At 46.7% G+C, this 17085-nt stretch overlaps 1 protein-coding gene and 1 long non-coding RNA gene across 3 annotated transcripts in view; one reads left to right on the top strand and one right to left on the bottom strand.

Annotated features, from left to right (window-relative positions):
• Positions 1 to 2387: 2387 nt before the first annotated feature.
• On the bottom strand, positions 2388 to 12072 carry LOC137383223 (uncharacterized). Its single transcript, XR_010977358.1, has 2 exons — positions 11334 to 12072; positions 2388 to 4166 (listed from the first exon to the last, which is right to left on the bottom strand). It is a non-coding gene; the product is annotated as an uncharacterized lncRNA (long non-coding RNA).
• Positions 11260 to 17085, top strand: part of LOC137383197 (ankyrin repeat and SAM domain-containing protein 6-like) — a 47435-nt gene continuing 41609 nt past the window's right edge. Inside the window, exon 1 of one of the 2 annotated variants that reach the window (XR_010977351.1) lies at positions 11260 to 12368. Coding sequence is in view for 1 of the 2 variants with exons in the window: in XM_068055670.1 (XP_067911771.1) it covers positions 11534 to 12368 (835 nt within the window). In the remaining variant the exon portion in view is untranslated. The remainder of the gene's footprint in view (positions 12369 to 17085) is intronic. The other variant, XM_068055670.1, reaches the window with a different exon arrangement.

Below are 17085 nucleotides of genomic sequence, written 5' to 3' on the forward strand. Positions count from 1 at the left end.
AATGGCCCCAGATACAGTTTACACTGGCAGGCCAGATAGAAACCGTTGGCGTGCCAGATCCTGATGTTGGACAACCCTGATCTAGATCAAGTCAATAGTCATTTGCCTTTTACATTTGTCAGAGTCCATAAGTCTTCTTTTTTATTCATTCATGGGATGTGGGCGATGCTGGCCAGGCCAGCATTTATTGCCCTTCCCTAATTGCCCTTGAGAAGGTGGTGGTGAGCTGCCTTCTTGAACCGCTGCAGTCCATTTGGGGTAGGTATACCCAAAGTGCTGTTAGGAAGGGAGTTCCAGGATTTTGACCCAGCGACAGTGAAGGAACGGCGATATAGTTCCAAGTCAGGATGGTGTGTGACTTGGAGGGGAACTTGCAAGTGGTGGTGTTCCCATGTGTTTGCTGCCCTTGTCCTTCTAGTTGGTAGAGGTCACGGGTGTGGAAGGTGCTGTCTAAGGAGCCTTGGTGCATTGCATCTTGTAGATGGTACACACTGCTGCCACTGTGCGTCGGTGGTGGAGGGAGTGAATGTTTGTAGATGGGGTGCCAATCAAGCGGGCTGCTTTGTCCTGGATGGTGTCAAGCTTCTTGAGTGTTGTTGGAGATGCACCCATCCAGGCAAGTGGAGAATATTCCATTACACTCCTGACTTGTACCTTGTAGATGGTGGACAGGCTTTGGGGAGTCAGGAGGTGAGTTACTCGCCTCAGGATTCCTAGCCTCTGACCTGCTCTTGTAGCCACATATTTATATGGCTACTCCAGTTCAGTTTCTGGTCAATGTTAACCCCTAGGATGTTGATAGTGGGGGATTCAGCGATGGTAAAGCTCTTGAATGTCAAGGGGAGATGGTTAGATTCTCTCTTGTTGGAGATGGTCATTGCCTGGCACGTGTGTGGCGTGAATGTTACTTGCCACTTATCAGCCCATGCCTGGATATTGTCCAGCTCTTACTGCATTCCTACACGGAGTGCTTCAGTATCTGAGGAGTCAAAAATGGTGCTGAACATTGTGCAATCATCCGCGAACATCCCCACTTCTGACCTTATGATTGAAGGAAGGTGATTTATGAAGCAGCTGAAGATGGTTGGGCCTAGGACACTACCCTGAGGAACTCCTGCAGTGATGTCCTGGAGCTCAGATGATTGACCTCCAACAACCACAACCATCTTCCTTTGCGCTAGGTATGACTCCAGCCAGTGGAGGGTTTCCCCCTGATTCCCATTGACCTCAGTTTTGCTAGGGCTCCTTGATGCCATACTTGGTCAAATGCTGTCTTGATGTCAAGGGTAGTCACTCTCACTTCACCTCTTGAGTTCAGGTCTTTTGTCCATGTTTGAACCAAGGCTGTAATGAGGTCAGGATCTGAGTGGCCCTGGTGGAACCCAAAACTGAGCGTCACTGAGCAGGTTATTGCTAAGCAAGTGCTGCTTGATGGCACTGTTAATGACACCTTCCATCACTTTACTGATGATAGAGAGTAGGCTGATGGGGCGGTAATTGGCCGGGTTGGATTTGTCCTGCTTTTTGTGTACAGGTCTAACCACAGCAAAACCACCTGCGCCTTCCTTTGTTTCAAGGTGTTAAAAATTGCAAATCAAATTTGCATTTTAGAGCCTTTGGCTCTGTTTGCAACCTGTGAGACTTGGCGAGTGAAACCCAATTTCCTTTAGGTGTTACAACCTTGCATCCTGCTTTCAAGAGGGTCTTTGATCTGGGTTCCTTGTTCTCATGGTAACCAAGACGCCTGGCCTGTCTCTGGGCAGATTTTACAATGCATTAAAGATCGCAGCTTTTAAAACATAACCATATGACAAAGTTCAGCTTTCAAAACACTGTTCTTTTCATGTGCTTAGAGAATCCTTTTCTTGTTACCTGCCAATCTTCCTTCATACATTCTCTTTTCCTTTTCCCCCTCTATGTTTGACTTGATTTTCCTTTTTGTTATGAGCCCTACTTTAAATGAAGTACACGTAAAGTTGTTTATAAGTAATAGTGTCTCGGTTGAACTCAGTCAGCGATAGTGTTCTTGCCTCTGAAACCAGAAGGTTATGAGTTCAAGTCCCACTCCAGGTCTTCAGCACTTTAATCAAAGCTGAGATTTGTTGGATCAGGTATTAAACTGATGCCCAGTCTGCTAGTTCCTGTGGACATATAAATCCCAAGGTACTATTCAAAGAAGAGCTGGGGAATTCTTCTCGTGTCCTGGCCAATATTTATCAACCAACATCACAATACACTAGCTGGTTATTTTCCTCATTACTGCTTGTAGGACCTTGTTGAGAGCCAATTAACTGCTGTATTTGCCTACAAAACAACAGTGATTACACTTCAAAAGTAAATCATTAGCTGTAAAACATTTTGGGATATCACGAGCATGTGAAAAATGCTTTATAAATAAAAGATTTTTATTTTCCTTTACATTGTTCCTTTCATGAAAGTTGTCAAAGGGTGTGCTGTATATCTACATACTGAAAGTTTCCAGTTTTATGCTTTAGAAAATAATTGATACCAAGATAAGGCAACAAACAAACCACTGCTGCATAGTCTACAAATCCATAAGCTATTAGCCTGCAGCGTTGGAAACTGAATGGGAACATTAAATGCACTGAAATTGACAAATAGTAAAAAAAAAAGAAAAATCAATATAGGCTCACAGTTGTGGATTAAATGAGGCTACTTTCATTGATATGTGTAACGCGGAGCATATATCATCCCTTCAAATTGTTTACAAAGGCACTCTGGGACAATTTTCAGGTTGTGCCCAAAATAGATGGGGTATCTCTGGCACAATTCTGATGACATTGAGGAGAAACACAAGGGCAAGCTGTCAGCAATCTTGCACCATTTATTGGCAGCTCGCCTCGAGGGACTAGGAAATCCGGCGAGAGTTCCGATATTTAAATACTCCCTGTACCTCTTAAAGGGAAAGTACACTTTGTCTATACCGTCCAAGACAAGTGCTACTCCCAGATTATGCTGCAGAGCTCTGTGGAATAAATAGGTGACCATGAGGAATGGGGTCCTCTTGCCAGCCAATGGGAAAAAAGGCTGAAGCTGTTTTCTTAAGAAAAGAGAAGGCTGAGGGGTGCCCTAAAAGACGTCTTTAAAATTATGTGGGAGTTTGATAGGGTAGAGAAAGAGAAAATGTTTCTGCTAGAAAGGGAATCCTAAACTAGGATCATAAATATAAGATAGTCACTCATAACTCCAATATGGAATTCAGGAGAAACTTCTTTACCAAGACAGTGGTTCAAATGTGAAAATTGCTAGATCAAGGAGTAGCTGATGCAAATAGCATAGTTGTATTCAAGAAGAAGCTAGATAAATACAACTAACTTAGACAAGGGACCAAACCTGGTTATGCACCTCAGTCACCAATGTATGTACTCACTAATCATTTTAGGGAACATCTACAGCAGTTGCTTTAACACAGAAATTTTGTTCACATGACAGCCAGACCTACCATTTTGGAATCAGGATCCCAAACAGGTTATCCTATTCGCAATCCTTTGGTGTAATACTGTTGCAATTTGTACTTTTATTTATGATTGTATATAAGATTGCAAAAATGTATTCTGTTGGAAAATGCTATGGCTAAACATTCCAATGAAACATGTAGTTTACAAAAAATAAATAAGACTCTAATTAAAGCCTCTTAACAGCGCCTTTAAAGAAATAGCGCATGCTAGTGCAGTCTCTTGCAAACATTTCCCATGACATCGATTCTCTCCTGCTTGGACTGCAGCCTTAGTATTTACTCTGCATATTCCTCAAACAGGTTCTCCCATCAGGAACGCATATATCCAGCATATGCTTCCACCTTAACCAATTATTTTTTTCACCCTCCAATCTGAAAAATTGGGCAACATTTGCGGTTGAAAATAAACTAAAAAGATAGCAACGCTCTCAGACCCCAGATTTAATGTGCTAAACTATCATGATGGTTGCATTTGACAGAATATTTTTTATATAGGAAATGCAGCAAATATCTTTGGTCTTATGGCAGTTGCCATGACAATAATTCTCTTAGAAACCCAATTAAACAAGCATTCTAAACTTCTCTGTGTTCATCTTGTCAGTAGCTGATCCATATAGATTCATTTTCAATCCCCGTTCTGTGCGAAGACAACAGATCGCAGCAGGGGCCGCAGCTGGTCTCCATCTACCTGAGGAGGCAAGGAGAAGTTGGTCAGCATTCCTGCTCCTGGTCATGTTCCAATAGATCCTACTGGAAAGTGTGTGTGCATATAAATCTTGGGTGAAGCAAAACTGATGACCCCCATCTCCTGCAGTCAAACTGTTTGCTGACAATCACTGTGAAGGTCCACATATAAAATCATGCCAAGAGGAAGTGTACAACAGCAAATAGTCAACTCCTTAAGAGGAGGCAAGAAAATAGAGACAAAGTAAACTGAAGTTCTTTTCCTTATAGATTTGCTCCATTCCAATTACTGCAACACCCAAATACACAACAGACATCAGGTAAATATGCTATATGTATAACCTTACCCAGGCTTTTTTATGCCAATATTCAAATTTTGTCCAACAAGAAAAAAAAACAGGTCTGTCAACGACACCACATAGCCACAATAATTACCAAAAATGTCACCAAACATGAAAAGAAGTCTGTTCTGATGAACGGTCACTGACCTGAAATGTTAACTCTGCTTCTCTCTCCACAGATGCTGCCAGACCTGCTGAGTATTTCCAGCATTTCTTGTCTTTATTTCAGATTTCCAGCATCTTGCTTTTATATTATATATTAAAAGCCTTCTTGTGTTTTTAAAATTTATGTAAGTTGCTGTTCAGCTCATTTGCTCCATTTGCCTCTCTACTGCATAAAGTGCCCATTCTTGGTGGGATATAGCTCCACAAGTACCAGCAATCACATTATACCTTATCGAGTAGCCATTTTCTCTTTGTGAGCAGACACACTGACTAAATTAAGAGTGGTACCAAATTCGAACGTTGACTTATTTTTTCACTTTCATTGCTCAGGAACACTGAATCTACTTACAGCATATTAATCACCCCCAGGGTCACCTCTTGGAGTTTTGCAATACTTAAATTATACTATAAAAATTCTGAATATTCTAAAACCACAGTTTTGCTGTTACATTGAAGTAAAAAGTAAACTAAGTATACAATGCTAAACTCCACAATGCTTTGCCCATTTTTATTTGAATCAAAGCAGTCTGGTGCCTTATAATTTAAAATGTAGGAAATAAAAAGCACATTATTGCACTTATTTATTTTGCATTCACACTAAAATTAGAAATATTAGATTGGTCAATTGTGAACTGACTATCTACACCACCACCTTCTTGGCTGAAGGACTTGACATGTACTTACATGATCAGCGAGGTAATGCAGATGCAGAAGATACTATAATATGAACATTTTTGGGACCAAATCTCTGCAGCTTATATTGGGAGTGCATCAGGAAGACCACAAACTAGACCTGGACTTAGTCCAAGTTCCTGCTTTACGTTGGAGTTTCCCAGCCATTGTTTGGGTGGAGCTAATCTGCACACTAAGGTCTGAGCTTAATCTTTCAGATCTGCTCACAGAGGGGAAAGGCCAGCAACATGTGAGGAACCCAGCTGGGAGGTGTGAATGCCATTAGAGGGAAGATGGAGAAATGGGACTTGGAAGTGGACACTCTGCTCAAAGTGTTTCAACTCTTCAGTCCTTGGCCCCACCTCAGTCAGAGCCCCGCATACTGCATCCTAACCCTATGGCCAAGTCAGCCCCTGCACAGGTGTAGGTGGGGCAGTCTTTGGAGGGGCTCTCATGGGCTCCAGAACCCACAAGATGTCAGCCAACAGCATCTAAGTACGAAAATGAGCAGCCTGCCCCTAAAACAAAAAGACTCAATTTATGTAACACCTTTGCATGACTATCAGACGTCTCAATAAAGTATTTTTTGAAGTGTAGTCACTGTTGTAATGCAGGAAACATGGCAGCCAGTATGTGCACAGCAAATTCCCACAAACAGAATGTGATAATCTGTTTTTTGTGATGTTACTTGAGAGATAAATATTGGCCAAGACATGAAAGATAATTCCCCTACTCTTCGAAATAGTGCCATGAGATCTTTTACATCCACCCAAGTAAGCAGATGGGGCCTCGGTTTAACATTTCATTCGAAAGACTGCACCTCCAACAGTGCAGCGCTCTCTTAGTACTGCACTGGAGTGTCAGCCTTGATTTTTGTGCTCAAGCTCTGGAGTGGGACTTGAACCTATTACCTTGTGAATCAGGCAAGAGTGCTACCAACTGAGCCACAGATGACACTCTAGCTGAAGCCACAGGGATTGCACTCAGCAGGAGTCCAGAAAAAGGACAGTAAGATTTTATAGTTGCACAAGGATATTCACTTGGGTGTTTAACACTGTGTTGCATTGGCACATTTCTGTTTCATGTTTATGAACCATAAACTTTATTTCAAAGCTCCATTGTCCTGCCTTCTCCATTTTGCCTGCCAACTGGCCTTCTGCCTTGTGAAGGATGGTAGGACTAGAGTAAAAGATGAGCAATCGGTGTCTGTGAGAAGGATGAATTGTTGCTTTGTGCTGGGGGACAGCAGCTGGAATTTGGGGAGGCACACAGGGTTTGGGATTGGTGTGCCAATTGGCTACACTATCTCAGATTAACTGAAGCATGCCTGAATCAGTTCCTCCCAGGTATCCCTGGCAGCTAAGTGTGCGGCGACAGGTGCCCTTGCCTCATCAGGCTCATCCTGCTCCTCCCAAGATGCAGAGTGCTCATCATTTTCTTTCTCCTGGAGCTCAGCAGGTCATTATCATTCTGTAAACACTGGCTGGTGTGTACTGAATCTATCAAGGCATCTGAGACACATCATTAGCATCCCACTTGGGTGCTCAATTACAACTCTGGTGCTCATGTGGCTTCTATTGTATCTTTCATGGGCATCAGTGGTAAGGCTCCTTACAGACATCTTCAGCCACGTCCTTAGAGGTTAGCTCTCGTCTCCACGGAACAATCTGCTGATTTTGCTTGGAGGTGTGAATATCTGTGGAGGACTTGACTGGCGCAGGATGAACACATCATGGCAGCTCCCTGGGTTTCTTGCACAGATATGCATGATGATCTTTTGGTGGTTGCAGATGAGTTGAACATTGATGGAGTAGAATCCCTTTTGGTTGATGAATACTTCTGGGTGACCTGGGGCACCTTTGATTGCAACATCTCTGCAATCTATAACTCCCTGAACCTGTGGGAACCCAGGCACAGCAGCAAATCTGAGAGCCTGCTCATTTTGACTGGCCTCATCAGTAGTGATGTGCACATAATGTACTGGCACACATAGCACCAGTCACCTGTGAGTTGCACTTAAGGGCAGTAGATTGTGAGATTCAACAAATATCACCAGCAGATCCACTGAAATAGCCAAAGGCGAAGAAACTAAGGGCTGTGGTGAACTTGACTGCCACTGGTAATGTGCATCCATGTGGTCCACTTGGCAGGAGGTCTTTTCCAGGAAACTGCAAATGTCAGCAACCACCTGATGGGGAAAGTCTGATCCTCCTGAGGCACTGCTGCTCAGTCACGTCCAGGAACCTTATCCTCTTCCTGTACACCCTGTGTTGAGGGTATCGCCTCCTGCAAGCTGGAGCTCTGTGCTTATCCCCTCGGACCTCCTCAGATAATGAAGCAACCTGCAGAAAACCATGGACAACATTCAGGATTGGGCTGATAAGTGGCAAGTGTCAGGCAATGACCATCTCCAACAAAAGAGGATCTAACAACTTCCCCTCGACATTCTACGGCAATGCCAACTTGAGTCCTCCATCATCAATATCCCGGAGGGATCATGATTGACCAAAAACTTAACGGGAGCAGTCACGTAAATACTGTGGCTACAAGAGCAGGTCAGAGACTGGGAATTCTGTGGCGAGTAACTCACCTCCTGACTCCCCAAAGCCTTTCCACCATCTATAAAGGTACAAGTCAGAAGTGTAATGGAATACTCCTCACTTGCATGAACGAGTGCAGCTCCAAAACCACTCAAGAAGATTTACACCATCCAGGACAAAGCAGCCTGCTTGAATGGCACCCCAGCTACAATTTTAAACATTCAATCCCTCCATGACCAGTGCACCATGGCTGCAGTGTGTACCATCTACGAGATGTGCTGCAGCAATTTGCCAGGTCTCCTTCAACTGCACCTTCCAAGCCTGCGACCCCCACAATCTAGACGAATAACGGCAGCAGCTGCATGCGAACACCATCGTCTGACACACACCATCCTGACTTGGAACTATATCGCCGTTCCTTCACTCTTGTTAGATCAAAATCCTGAAACTCCCTCCCTAACAGCACGGTGGGTGTACCTACACCACATGGACTGCAGCAGTTCAAGAAGGCAGCTTACCACCACCTTCTCAAGGGCAATTAGGGATGGGCAATAAATGCAGCCTTGCCAGTGATGCCCACATCCTATGAACAAATTTTTTAAAAATGGGAGCTGGTTGAGGAGAAGGTTGCTGCTTCTGAAGGTGTAGCTGCTACTTCTCTTGCTCCTCATCTGAGATCCAAGATAGATCTGCATAGATCACACTAACCCACCACCCCCGGCAACCCCAGTATGAAGGTGCACAGCTGTGAAGTGCAGATCAAAAGCAAAAAACTCCAAGGGAGTAGAAATCACCTCCAAAGCAGTGAAAGCATATTCTCAGAACAAGTCCTGTGAGCAAAGCCTTTCACTTAGGCAAGGAGGCAGCTGTCACATCTCAGTATTTAAACCCTTTCTTGCTTGTAAAGTGCTCAGTCCCATCTATTTCTCCTGTCCCCTTGCCTTGTTTTACCTGGCAAGTTCCAGGAAACTTATGCATGCAGAGTTAAAAATCTGAATCCTGCGTTTAAAAAAGAAGCTAATGAGCATCGAACATCCCCATAAATCTCCTCTGTAACCTCTTCTGCAATCACATACTTCGTGTGACCAGAACAGCAGTACTCTCGCTGTGATCTAACTAGTGTTTTATACAGTTCCAGCATAACTTCCCCGCTCTTTATTCTTTTGACAATTAATGTATGTCCATGATCTTTGGTTACCAACCCACTTGCCACAGGGAACAGTTTCTCCCTCCTTGTCCATCAAAACCCTTCATAATTTTGAATACCTCTATTATGTCTCACCTTAACCTTCTCTGGTATAAGGAGAACAATCACAGCTTCTCCAATCTCCCCACATAATTGAACTCCCTCATACTTGATACCAGCTTGGTAAACCTCTTCTGTACCCTTTCCAGAGTCTTGACACAGGATGCCCAGAATTGTATATAATACTCCACTCGAGGCCTCACCAGACATTTGTAAACATTTAACATGACTTCCTTGTTTTTTATTCAATGCCCCTATTCACAAAGCCAAGTATCCCATACGCTTTTTTAACTGCCTTCTCAACCTGCCCTGCACCTTCAAAGATTTGTGAATATGCACTCCACTAAATAGTAGCATTTAGATTATGCTGCCTCTTCATGTTGTTTCTCCTAAAATGCATCACTTCACACTTATCTGTATTAAATTGTACCTACCATGTGTCTGCCCATTTCACCAGTCTGTGGCCTCCAGAAGTCTGCTGCTGCCCTGTTCACTATTTACTATTTTGCCAAGTTCTGTATTATCTGCAAACTTTGAAATTGTACTCACTATACCCAAATCCATTTATGGAAAACAGAAAAGTAATGGTCCTAATATCCAACCCGGGGGACCCTACTGCCTACTTCTCTCTGTTTAGCAAAACATCAATTCATCGCTACTTTCTGCCTGCTAACCCTTAGCCAATTTTGTACCCAAGTCATACTGTCCCTTCAATACCGTGTCTTTTTATTTTCTGAATAAGTCGGTTATGAGGTACTTTATCAAATGCTTTTTGAAAGTCCATATGCACAACTACCACGATACCTTCACAAACCTGTTACTTTATCAAAGAACTCAATTAGGTTAGTCAGACATGATTTGCCTTTATCAAATCCATATTGGCTGTCCCTTATTAACCCAAGCTTCTCTAAGTGAGAATTAATTTTGTCCTTGACAATAGTCTCTCGTAGTTTTCCCACCACTGATGTTAGACCGATTGGCATGTAGTTACCAGGTTTATCCCTCACCCCTTTTATGCACAGGGGTGTAAAATTTGCAATTCTCCAGTGCTCTGGCATTACTTCAATATCCTGGGATGATTGAAAAATTGCATTCAGAGCTTCTGCTATCTCCAACCCTGCTTCCCTCAACAACTGAGGATACATCCTATTTGGATCAGTTGACTTTGATGCCAACATATTTAGCATTTCCTTTCTATTTTTATCCTCTCCACAATATCACTACTCCTCCCCCAATTCTGACTTGAACTTCATCCTCTTCTATTGTGAAAACAGACTCAAAGTACTCATTCAGTACCTCTGTCATGCCCTTTGCCTCCACAGGTTTCCTTTTCTGTCCCTAATTGGTCTTTAACTTTTTAAAGGCTCAAAAATAATGTTTTTCCTTTTTTACTTGCTAATCTTTTCCCATACTCTCTCTTGCCCTTCTTACATTTTTCCAATTTTCTCCTGCACTCTCTGTATGCTGCCTGATTTTTGATGGTATTCTGTACCTAACATTTATCATAACTTTTTTTATTTTACCCTCAATTCCCTTTGTCATCACATAAGTTTTGAAAACCCCATCTTTCCTCCTAATAGGAATATGCTTGGTTTGCACCTGCATTCTCTCCGCCCTGAATAACTGCCTTTGCACATTTATTTAAAGACAATGCTTTATGTAAAAACAAAGAATTTCAATGTTATATGCGGCAATTAGCTTCTTCATAGGCTTTTGACATGTTGTTTCTCTCTCCACCGATACTGCCTGACCTATTGAGTATTTTCGGCATTTCTGGTTTCTTTATTTCAGATTTCCAGCATCCGAAGTATTTTGCTTGTAAATTGGCATCGTGATCGGCTTGCAAATTTTCTGAATTAGCTATGATGCGCGTGCGCTCTCGGCTCTCACTGATATTGTCTCAGCAGTCTTATTATGATGCGAATCCAACATCAAGAAACACAACTGCTGCTCTGATGAATGAACGCTTGGCATAAGCCCACCTCCTCATCGCGCCCATTGGGTTGACACCCCGACTCAGAATGGACACGGTTGCTTGACACCAAAGCTCCGCCCCCTTTCAGCGCCAGTCACATTGCACTGAGGCTTAAAATGAATTCACACGACGGAGGCGGGGACAGGAGGCAGCCAAGGACCTTGATTGGCCGCGTGTCGTGCCAATCAGAAGAGCTCGACGCCTTACTTTTTTGCTCATCAATCAAACTAACCTCATGTTGTTGTCATTCGTTGACTGGAGCGGAGGAAAAACGGTTTGAATGTGCGTGTAGGATCCCTCAAAACCCTTCCCCCACCCAAAAAACCCCATCAACGAAGCGATGTCGTTGCTTCCTGGCTTGGCGCTGATGGACGGCCGAGCTGCGGCTGTGAGGAGGAGCTCACTCCTCCCGTTGCCCCCTCGGCGTTAGGAATGGAGTGCGGGATCCCCCCGATCTACCAGCTGCTGTTCCGCGCTTGCGAGGAAGGAAACTTCGAGAACGTCAGGCGGTTGTTGGAGCCGGGGGCGCGGGACGGCAGCCGCGAGCCATCGGAGGAGGAGGGCGGGCAGGAGGCGGGCGAGTCGCCAGATTTAAGGGCGACGCAGGTGCCCGTCGACTGCACGGATGACGACGGTAACTCGGCGCTACAGTTCGCGGCCGGCAACGGCCACGAGCAGCTGGTACGATTCCTACTGATGAAGGGAGCCTCGGTGGACAGCCGCAACCGCTACGGCTGGACGCCGCTGATGCAGGCGGCCCGCTTCGGCCACCCGAGCGTGGCTCACGTGCTGCTGGAGAACGGCGGGGACGCGAATGCGGTCAACAAGCTGGGAGCCAGCGTGCTGGCGGCCGCGGCGCGCGGCGGCCACGTGGGCCTAGTGCGCGCCCTACTGGAGGGCGGTGCCCGCGTGGACGTGGGCGCGCGCGAGCCTGGCCGCCAGGAGGAGGGGCCGGCGGGTGCGCGCGCCGAGCTGACGGCGCTCATGGTGGCGGCGCAACAAGGCCGCGAGGAGGTGGTTCGGGTGTTGCTCGAGTGGGGGGCCGACCCTGGAGTCGCGCCGGCCGATCGCCCCGGCGGCTGGAGCGCTCTGATGCTGGCGGCGCTCAACGGAGAGTTGACCGTGGCCCAGCAGCTGATCGAGAGAGGGGCGGACCCCAATCAGGCCAACGTGGGAGGGATGACCGCTTTCGAGATCGCCTGCGCCTGCAAGCAGAAGGAGATAAGAGACTACCTGGATTCAAAGACCAGCAACAGGCCGAAATCAGGTAGGGATGAGAGAATGGTGCACACTCTGGGCAATGTCGTCTTCTTGGGACATGTTCCTCCTGTCCGGTGTTATCTGTAGCTGAAGTCTCCCTTTTCAGCCAGAAGGTCGTGCGTTCAAATCCCAGAGACCTAAACACAAAATCCTGTACTGACAGTGCTGCACTGTTTGAGGTGCTTTCCGGATAAGTTGTTAAACTGAGGTCATGTCTACTCTCTCAGTCGAACGTTATGGTGCCATGACACTGTTTTGAAGAAGAGCAAGTTCTACCTAGTGTCCCTTATCCAGCAGTACTTAAATCATCTGGTCATTATTGCTGTTTGTGGAACCTTGCTGTGTGCAAATTGGCTGCCTCATTTCCTAAATTCCAATAGTAACTACACTTTAATAATTAAGTGCCTGTGAAATGCATTGGGACATCTTGATGTCATGAAAGACACTCTTTTGCAACATTCTTTTGCTGTGGTTAGTGGGTTGGGATTAGGGTTTTGGATATGTGGAGGTTGTTAGCACTATACATTGAGTTAACAACTACAGTTAGCTCTGCGTTACCTGTAGACACTGCTGTTGGCCACGCATTCTTCCAGGCTATTGATATAGCAACGATACAGGAGTAAAATATGACTGGGGGAGGGGGGGTGCGATGATGTTGCTGTTTTAGTTTTTCTCAGTTATAAATGCCAAAGTTCTTTTGGGCCTCCTTATCTCGAGAGACAATGGATATGCGCCTGGAGGTGGTCAGTGGTTTGTGAAGCAGTGCCTGGAGTGGCTATAAAGGCCAATTCTGGAGTGACAGGCTCTTCCACAGGTGCTGCAGAGAAATTTGTTTGTCGGGGCTGTTGCACAGTTGGCTCTCCCCTTGCGCCTCTGTCTTTTTTCCTGCCAACTACTAAGTCTCTTCGACTCGCCACAATTTAGCCCTGTCTTTATGGCTGCCCGCCAGCTCTGGCGAATGCTGGCAACTGACTCCCACGACTTGTGATCAATGTCACACGATTTCATGTCGCGTTTGCAGACGTCTTTATAGCGGAGACATGGACGGCCGGTGGGTCTGATACCAGTGGCGAGCTCACTGTACGATGTGTCTTTGGGGATCCTGCCATCTTCCATGTGGCTCACACGGCCAAGCCATCTCAAGCGCCGCTGACTCAGTAGTGTGTATAAGCTGGGGGTGTTGGCCGCTTCAAGGACTTCTGTGTTGGAGATATAGTCCTGCCACCTGATGCCAAGTATTCTCCGAAGGCAGCGAAGATGGAATGAATTGAGACGTCGCTCTTGGCTGGCATACGTTGTCCAGGTCTCGCTGCCGTAGAGCAAGGTACTGAGGACACAGGTTTGATATACTCGGACTTTTGTGTTCCGTGTCAGTGCGCCATTTTCCCACACTCTCTTGGCCAGTCTGGACATAGCAGTGGAAGCCTTACCCATGCGCTTGTTGATTTCTGCATCTAGAGACAGGTTACTGGTGATAGTTAAGCCTAGGTAGGTGAACTCTTGAACCACTTCCAGAGCGTGGTCGCCAATATTGATGGATGGAGCATTTCTGACGTCCTGCCTCATGATGTTCGTTTTCTTGAGGCTGATGGTTAGGCCAAATTCATTGCAGGCAGACGCAAACCGGTCAATGAGACTCTGCAGGCACTCTTCAGTGTGAGATGTTAAAGCAGCATAGTCAGCAAAGAGGAGTTCTCTGATGAGGACTTTCCGTACTTTGGACTTCGCTCTTAGACGGGCAAGGTTGAACAACCTGCCCCCTGATCTTGTGTGGAGGAAAATTCCTTCTTCAGAGGATTTGAACGCATGTGAAAGCAGCAGGGAGAAGAAAATCCCAAAAAGTGTGGGTGCGAGAACACAGCCCTGTTTCACACCACTCAGGATAGGAAAGGGCTCTGATGAGGAGCCACCATGTTGAATTGTGCCTTTCATATTGTCATGGAATGAGGTGATGATACTTAGTAGCTTTGATGGACATCCGATCTTTTCGAGTAGTCTGAAGAGACCACGTCTGCTGACGAGGTCAAAGGCTTTGGTGAGATCAATGAAAGCAATGTAGAGGGGCATCTGTTGTTCACGGCATTTCTCCTGTATCTGACGAAGGGAGAACAGCATGTCAATGGTCGATCTCTCTCTGCACGAAAGCCACACTGTGCCTCAGGGTAGACGCGCTCGGCCAGCTTCTGGAGCCTGTTCAGAGTGACTCGAGCAAAGACTTTCCCCACTATGCTGAGCAGGGAGATTCCACGGTAGTTGTTGCAGTCACCGTGGTCACCTTTGTTTTTATAGAGGGTGATGATGTTGGCATCGCGCATGTCCTAGGGCACTGCTCCCTCGTCCCAGCACAGGCATAGCAGTTCATGTAGTGCTGAGAGTATAGCAGGCTTGGCACTCTTGATTATTTCAGGGGTAATGCTGTCCTTCCCAGGGGCTTTTCCGCTGGCTAGAGAATCAATGGCATCACTGAGTTCCGATTTGGTTGGCTGTATGTCCAGCTCATCCATGACTGGTAGAGGCTGGGCTGCATTGAGGGCAGTCTCAGTGACAGCATTCTCCCTGGAGTACAGTTCTAGGTAGTGCTCAACCCAGCGGTCCATCTGTTTGCGTTGGTCAGTGATTATGTCCCCCGATTTAGATTTGAGGGGGGCGATCTTCTTGATGGTTGGCCCAAGAGCTCTCTTCATGCCATCATACATTCCTCTGATGTTTCCGGTGTCTGAGGCCAGCTGAATATGACTGCATAGGTGTTGCCAGTAGTCGTTTGCGCAACGCCTAGCTGTTCTTTGTGCAGTACTTCTGGCTGCTTTAAGTGCTGTGGATGTTAAATCGCTGGGGGCTTTCTTGTAGTTCAACAGTGCAATGCGCTTAGCGGCTATGATAGGTTCCAGCTCTTCATTATGAGATTGAAACCAGTCTGCATTTCTCTTCGCACTTTTGCTGTAGGTGGTCAAAGCTGACTCATAGATGGCGTCTCTGATGTGGGCCCACTTGGTCTCAGCATCCCCTGTGGGAGTGTTTTGAAGGGCTGTTACAAGTGAATTTAGAAATTTTTGTAACAGCTGTGGGTGAGAAATTCTGCTCGTGTTGATGCGCGGGTGGCCCTTCTGCTTGGAATGATGCAACTTCTTTGGTCTGAGTCTAACCTTGCTGCACACCAGGGAGTGGTCGGTGTCGCAGTCCGCACTGTGGAAGCTGCGTGTGATTTGAACACTGTTTAAAGAGGCTCGCCTTGTGACAATGAGGTCTAGCTGGTGCCAACGACGTGATCTTGGGTGCCTCCATGAAACCTGGTGACAGGGTTTAGTGTGAAAGAACGAGTTGGTGATGCAGAGGTTATGATAGGTACACAACTCAAGCAGTCTCTGCCCGTTCTCATTCATCCTTCCAACGCCATAGCGCCCAAGGCAGGAGGGCCATGAGTCATGGTCGGCCCCAACCCTGGCATTAAAGTCCCCCAGCAGGAATAGGTGTTCGATGTTGGGGATGCTGCTAATGATATGGAGCTGTTCATAGAACTGGTCTTTATCTTCATGTGGGGAGCAGAGTGTTGGAGCATAGATGCTGAGTAGGTGTACTGGACCAGAGGTGGTGAGCAGTCGGATGGACAGTATGCGTTCCGAGCCATTTGAGGGAGGCTCTATCATGCTGAGCAAGGAGTTTCTGATGGCGAAGCCCACTCCATGCTGTCTTGGTTCTTCAGGATCCCTGCCCTGCCAGAAGGTGGTGTAGTCTTGCTCTGCTAGAGAGCCACTCGCGGGGAGGCGAGTCTCCTGAAGTGCTGCAATGTCCACATTGAATCTACTGAGCTCGTTTTTAATGATGGCGGTCTTCCGAGAATTGTTGATTTGTGTAAGGTCTTCCGACAGGCCAGGACACATAGTTCTGACGTTCCAGCTTGCAAAGCGAAGGGCTGGTACCTTCTTTCCTTTTTTCATGTTGTTTGGTGCGGTGTATCAGTCCACCTTTCGGGCAATGACCCTGAGCTCGAAGCACCCATTGAAGCAGGCAGACTGTGGCGGGACAGAACCTTATTGACCGGGGGCTGCCCGGTTTGAGGTGGGCGGTAGCTGTCCAGTGAGGTGCAATGACCTCTCCCACCGACAAAGGCAACCCGTAGCGCCCAGTTTCTACGCCAATTTATCTGGACTTATAACCCGTAATTGCTGCCTTCCGTGTTGTTTTAGTCGCTGTGAAGCAACTATGGAGTGACCTCTCCATGGCGCATGCCTGGGCAAATTTATGGAGGTTGAGAGTTGCCCAGTCGTCAAACCCCCCTCTCGGCCTTTCTGGTGGGGTCCAAAGGAGTGCAGGACACGACGTTTGGCACCAGTATGGCTGCAGGAACTGCCGGAAACATGCCAAAGGTGACACATGACCGCCTACGGGGTTCCGCTCCGGATTTTCTGTTAGGGTTTACTCCCTTAGCCTTGGTCTCTCCCGAGACGCCCACAAGGCAGTGGGGTTGTTGGGGCCCCTACACAGGTGTAGGATGGTGCCGGTGGGAGGAGGGGATGCAAGGGGGAGGGGTAGAGGGAGGGGGTGGGGAAGGGGGTGCGGGGTGAAGATGGTGCGGGCTGGGACGGGGTTGTGAGGGGGTGAGCTGAGAGGGTGGAGCAGGGAAGGGGACGGGGGTGAAGGGGGGGGGGGGAGGGGGAAGCTGGTGCAGGTAATAAGCCATTTCCTCAGTGCCCACCATCGACGTCCGGAAAGCTCATCCACGTCCT

Source organism: Heterodontus francisci, chromosome 2 (assembly GCF_036365525.1).
Source record: "Heterodontus francisci isolate sHetFra1 chromosome 2, sHetFra1.hap1, whole genome shotgun sequence".
Taxonomy (NCBI): domain Eukaryota; kingdom Metazoa; phylum Chordata; class Chondrichthyes; order Heterodontiformes; family Heterodontidae; genus Heterodontus; species Heterodontus francisci.